At 33.2% G+C, this 6,051-nt stretch overlaps 1 protein-coding gene across 2 annotated transcripts; it reads right to left on the bottom strand.

Moving 5' to 3' along the window:
* Positions 1–291: 291 nt before the first annotated feature.
* LOC145011310 (U4/U6 small nuclear ribonucleoprotein Prp31 homolog) lies at positions 292–3,942 on the bottom strand. 2 transcript variants are annotated; one of them, XM_078970011.1, is made up of 8 exons: positions 3,795–3,942; positions 3,460–3,539; positions 3,199–3,264; positions 2,078–3,108; positions 1,130–1,200; positions 902–1,004; positions 730–805; positions 292–635 (listed from the first exon to the last, which is right to left on the bottom strand). In XM_078970011.1, exons 2-8 carry the CDS (start codon positions 3,460–3,462, stop codon positions 528–530), a joined length of 1,458 nt encoding a protein of 485 aa, XP_078826137.1. In that variant the 5' UTR covers positions 3,463–3,539; positions 3,795–3,942; the 3' UTR covers positions 292–527. The 2 variants fall into 2 exon arrangements, with proteins under 2 accessions (XP_078826137.1, XP_078826138.1); XM_078970012.1 differs by having other exon boundaries at positions 3,460–3,535; positions 3,795–3,939.
* Between the last annotated feature and the right edge of the window lie 2,109 nt (positions 3,943–6,051).

Here is a 6,051-nt window from a genome sequence, read left to right on the forward strand (position 1 = left end):
GTCGAAGAGAAAAACATACGTATTCACTATTCACATAACTTTTAAAATTCTTTGTATTTTTAATTATTTAAAAGTTTTTCCTATGCAACTACTTCATATTCGCAGATGTAACTTTTCATCTTATGCACGTACTTCATATTATAGTCATTTGTTTAAATCCTAGAAAACAAGTTTAACAGTTTCTTCAAAAATACCAACTTTCACAAACAAAAAGTAGTTAGATTTTTTTCGAAAAAGAAATAGCTATGATTACAGTAATAAATATTTGAACTCCATCCAAAGACCTAAAAATACTACAACAAAAATGAAAAAGTTCATTAAAAAAAATATACTATTCAATATTTGCATAAAAAGGCAATAACATAAATCCCTACAACACAAAATTTCCCTAAACCTTTTTCTCGTTCAAAACTCTGTAATATCATATCATATACTCCTATTCCCCTTTAACCATAAGATTCAAAACGACCTGAAACCATTTAAAAAAAAAAAAAACAGATTACAAGATATTATGCATTGAAGCTGATTCACGTCCTCTTGATCTTTGAAAAAGTTCCTGTTTCTGAAAAATACGTGCTCTGTGTTCCACTCCCAAGTCTATTAGCATCTGCCTGTGGATCTATAAGATCAATCCCCTGAAAAAAAAAACAAATATTTAATTATAAGTTATTCATATAATTTATAACCAATTAGATGATTTAGGGTTAAAAAGGGAAATAAACCAAAAACCTGAACAGGTGTAAAAGCTAAACTTGACGTCAATCCAGAGGTAGCCCCACCACTACTATACTGTTTATCTTTGCCCCTTAAGAAAATTTCAAAATCAAACATATCCATAACAACTTAACATTACACGATTTTCAGGAAAAAAAAAATGAAAATGAAAAAATAAAAAAATTACTTTTTAGCAACTTTAGCAGCGAGTTTGCTTTGACCAACTGAAACACGAAGCTTTCCGTTTCCAGCTTGACCAAGCATACCGTATCCTTCTCCTAGTCCATCACCTATTATGAAACAAAATAGAATCCAACTTTTTAATTTAAAAAAAAAAAAATTAGAAATTAAAAAAATAAGATGTGTATGTTAAAGATAGGGTGAGGGTGAAATTATTTTAATAAAATATTTTGACCTAATGAGCTCTCTTCAGGCACTCCAAACTGCATTCTGTTTGCCAGTTTCCTCATGTCTGTAATCGCATATCTGGTAAAAAAAAAAAAGTAAAAAACATAAGTAAATAATAATAATAATAATAATAATAAAGAAAGGCTGAAGAAGAAAAAAGCAAAACTAGGTCCTCTATCTTGTGATCAACCCAGATAAGCTTATACTAAAAAAAATTCTCTGGTCATAATTTTTTAAAAGTTTTTAGAGAAAATAAAACCATAAATTAAAGCAAGTCATGAAATTCTTAAAAAGTTTTGAGACATAATTTAATGGGTTAATCTCATAAAAGATCTTATATTTTGTGTTTTTTTCCGGATTAAACCTCAACTTTCTTTTTTTTTTTTTTCCTGAAAACGTTTTTCCATTTTTTTTCGATCTGGCCCTTTTAGTCATTTTTTCTGAATAAAACCTGTAAAATGTGAGGGGGTTTTCGGAAGCAGTTAGAAGGTTGAGGGTTTTTTCAGAAAAAAAAAAAAAAAGACAAAGCTCAGGGTTTTTTTGGAAAAAATGGAAAAATACAAGGCCTTTTTCAAGGAAAAAAAAAAGTTCATGTTTAATCTAGAAAAAAAAAAACACAAAATATAAGGTCTTAACCCTACTTTTTTTAATAATACAAAAAAAAAAAAAAGAGTTAGATTCCAGTTTTCTTGAAAAAAGAAAGAAAGAAAGAAAGAAACATCCCCTTCCCCTACGGAATGAAAGGAATCAAATTCCTTCAAAAATGATCCATTCCATTCCATTCCATCAGACAAATTTTGTTCAAACCAACGGAATGAACCATTCCATTCCATTCCTGATTCCATCATACCAAACACTACCCAATTTTCTACTATTACAATACTACTCACTATATTTACTTCAATACAATATTATAACCCTAACACACACATAAATAAATTATAAAATTACATACCTCTCCTTCATTTTCCTCAATCTTCTCCCACCTCTTTTCTTTTTAGGTTCAGAATCCGGAACAGGAAGTGGCTTAGGTTGCTTAGCTGGCGGTGGTTCTTGCCACTTTTCAATCTTCTTCCTAATCTCTTCCCTATACATCCTCCCTTGTTTCCCAGACGGGTCCCCCCTAATCGAGTCAACTCGCGCAGCAAGCGTTGACTTTGCAGCCAAAAGTCTACAAGCCCTCATCTTTAACCCAGGAGGCGTTGTCTGAAAAACCTCCGTTTGTTCAATATACCCAACTCTAAACTGAGAAGTAGCAGTTGAAAATCCCGCCAAATTCTTCTTTTTAGCACCCAAAAGCTGCACATTACAAGCTGGCATTTTCGCAAGTGATGTCAGCCCGCCAGCTGTCCCCATCAGTTTCGCAGCAACCGCACTTCCAACAATCGCGGAAAGATTCGGTGCGATATAACCCATTCTACTCTCTACAAAATCTAGAACTTTCTTTTTTGAAGCGTCTAATGTAAGGGCTCGATCGCATGCTTCGATTGTTTTTTGGAGGGTATTTTCGGGAAGTGGCTTCCCACTTGTGGTGGAGGCTGTGACTGAAACAACCATGATTATGGCTGAAGGGAGAAGACCTTCTAAGTCAACTAGGGTTAAGTCAACTTCGTTTCCGATTTTTTTAACCACACGCGCGTAATCGATTGGGTGATGAACAAGGGATTCGAGTTCGGGAAATTTTAATCGGTATTTATCGCGTATAAAATTGTGGATTATGACGATTTCGTTTTCTATGTCGACTGATAATGTGTTGCATTCGACTATTAGTTGGTATTCGGGATCGTCTTCTAGAACCATGGATTGGTTTGACATGTCTGATCCTTTTTCAAGGGCGTTTTCGACTTTTTTCATGATGTCTGTGTAGCGTTGTGTTTTTTGTAGCTTTGAGACACTGTCTAAGTCATCGTAGTTCAGGGCTTCTATATCGGCTATGTCTTTATTCACATCTTCTTCCATGTTTTCTGCATCCATGTTTTCTTCATCCTGTTGAATACAAAATGAATTGTATATAAACAAGAGTTTCAAGTTTCAACTTTTACATGACATTAAGATGAAACGTATGTTTATGCTCACCAGGTTTTCGTTATCATTGTCGGATAGATCCTCAAGATCTGCAAGAAAAGAATCTTCAAGGTTTGCCTGGAAAAAAGAAAAAGAATAAATTTCTGTTATGAGCAGATTAAGATTTTGGTTATAACATATGCAAGAAATTTCATGTTGTGTTTCGACTTTATTTGATTCAAGCTGTATCATATGTGGAAGGACATATTGTTGCTCATTGAATGTAGATTAAACCAAGAAAAAATGAATAAGAGTGTTTCAGAGAATCCATACCATTATTTTTGGAGAGGTGTAGCTCAGATATCAGATACAAAGGCAGAAACTCGGATACTTGAAGTTCTTCTTAACTCTATCTACAATTAAATGCATAAAACTGTAAATAGCAGAAAGAATCACCACTCGATAGTCGATTCCTTTTACCATTCCAAGGTAAAGCAGTGTTTTTCGTGGAACGTGATGAGGATTTGAAACGAGAAATGATACATAATTAAATTGGCATAAATCAAAAGATTCGTTGTTCACAATTTCAATTCCATCGAACAATCTAGGGTTTCAACATTCAATTGTTGAAATAGTCCTAAACAGTAAAAAGTAAACTCAAAACTTACATATAAGATACAACTTGAAAGGAGGTGAAGCGATTGACGGAAGTGGAACACGGAGCAACGATCGTGAATCGTCCCGGCAAGCAGAGACGGCGAGAGTTCTGTTATGTCGACTGGTTGGGGTGGGAGCGAATGAGTTACCTTTGCTTCTTTTACGGTTTTTTATTTATATTATATTTTAAAGATTCCAAAATTAGCATAAATGTGTTTTCTCATCTAAAATTATTTCTTATCCGTTTATTTATATTTTTCATAACTTTTGTATTTTTGTTATACAAAACTGCAAAAATATTCATTGGTATGTATTCTCAAGTTTAGTTCAAATTTCGATTTTTTTTTTAATAGTCCTTTTAAGTTATTTTCGTTGTGGATTTTATCCATCAGTAAACTAATAAAGTGAAATAACTATAATACCATTGGATATTTATTTTATATTTTTCTTTCATTTTTTTAAAATCTAATAATTATTTATTTATTTAAACAATTAAAAAATAATAGGTCTTTCTCTCTCTCTCTCTCTCTCCATAATTGTGATCATTGTTCGCATAATTTCAATCCGGTATATTGAACTTGAACTCCATCGGTGCAATCCAAGCTTGGAATCTCATCTAAATAACTATGATTCCTAATCAAACAGAAATCAAATTAACCATTTTTCATTACTCTTCGTATTCACAGGTTTACATGTTCAACAAGATGTCTGGCCAGACCCAATGTTTGAAGATCGTTCGTACTATCACAATGCTTGGAGTTGTACACTACTATAAAAACAGCCTTTTACGACGCGCAAACAATGACAAGTGCTGATAAAGGACGCGCATTTGTGTGTGCCCTAAAAAAATAATGTCAGTTTTGCAAAATTTGAAGGATAAAGGACACGCATTTTTGTGCGCACTAAAATTAGTGTCCAACAAAAAAAATTAAAAACACGGAGGGCACCTATCCTAAAAAGTGTGTTGTGTTACCATGTCGCTTTATAATTTTAGTCTACGAGGGCACGTTTTCTTTTTTTAATAGCCAGTGGGAAATGAAATCCAAAAAATTAAAAACCCCCGCCTGTTGTCCTTCCACAAGAACGCTCACCTCACCTCATTCCATAGAAACGCTCACATCATCCAATCAACCATCACCACCATTCCTACCATCCATCACCGCCCTACCAACTTCTCCATCACCACCTCTTTATTGTTCCACGTGAAACCTTAAAATCGGTACCAACAACTAATAGGGTTTGGAGAAAAAGTTGATCTAAGAAAAATCAAAGCAAACGATTTTGTCTTTAATTCGAAAGATATTTCCTTCGATTCTAACCCTATTTGTTCTCCCCTCCTTTTCCTTCGCAAACACACATGGATTATGAGTTCCTTATCTGTTCCTATGGTGTCACACCCCCAAACCAGAATGGCGGAAACATTCGGGGGTGGATGACTTCATGTAGTATTATAACAGTTGAGTAAATAGTAAAGAAAGCAAACACAACCGTCATAATTATAATTTAAAAAATACTTTGTTAATTGTATTACATGTTTCAAAAGAAATTACATTATGATGATATAATAAGTTTGAAATTGACGCCTTAGCGTTCCATCCCCAAAATCGATTGTTTACCTCTATTCCTTAATCCCTGAGAAATACAAGTAGTTTTGAAAAAGTTTCAACAATTAAGTTGGTGAGTTCATAAGCGTCTTTGTATAAGAATTGTATGCCTTTTTGTATAAAGTAACTGAGTTTGTATCTAGAAAATCCAATATTTTCCATAAATGAATAGTAATTTTAAAAATTCCCAAAAATCGGAATGCATAAGTATTTTGCATACCTAAAATAATGTAAGGGGCCGTTTGATAGTTGCTGATTGAGAAAGTGCTAATTAAGAAAGGTCTCTCTGAGTAATAAGTTCTGACTGAGTAAGAAACTATGCGGTTTGATTATACATCTGACTGAATGTGCTGACTGATACAAAATGACCGTTTTACCCTGATGTTCTTTATAATAATAATAATAATAATAATAATAATAATAATAATAATAATAATAATAATAATAATAATAATAACAATAATAATAATAATAATAATAATAATAATAATAATAATAATAATAATAATAATAATAATAATAGTAATTGTAACATCCCGGAATAGCAAGAGTAGAGTTGAAGGGCTAAAAGTGTAAGTCTTGAAGGGCGACTCGGCAAGTCCATGGATGGACTCGGCGAGTAGAGTCGCGACTTTGGTCGCGTGTCAGGTGGCCTACTCGGCGA

Source organism: Lactuca saligna, chromosome 8 (genome assembly GCF_052625555.1).
Source record: "Lactuca saligna cultivar CGN05327 chromosome 8, ASM5262555v1, whole genome shotgun sequence".
Taxonomy (NCBI): domain Eukaryota; kingdom Viridiplantae; phylum Streptophyta; class Magnoliopsida; order Asterales; family Asteraceae; genus Lactuca; species Lactuca saligna.

What these genes read in the sequence shown, in the direction of transcription:
- LOC145011310 (XM_078970011.1), bottom strand. An exon ending in GCCTGAAGAGAGCTCATTAG is followed by an intron (nt 1,005 to 1,129) that starts GTCAAAATATTT and finishes GTTTCATAATAG; the next exon opens with GTGATGGACTAGGAGAAGGA. An exon ending in TAGCTTTTACACCTGTTCAG is followed by an intron (nt 636 to 729) that starts GTTTTTGGTTTA and finishes TTTTTTTTTCAG; the next exon opens with GGGATTGATCTTATAGATCC.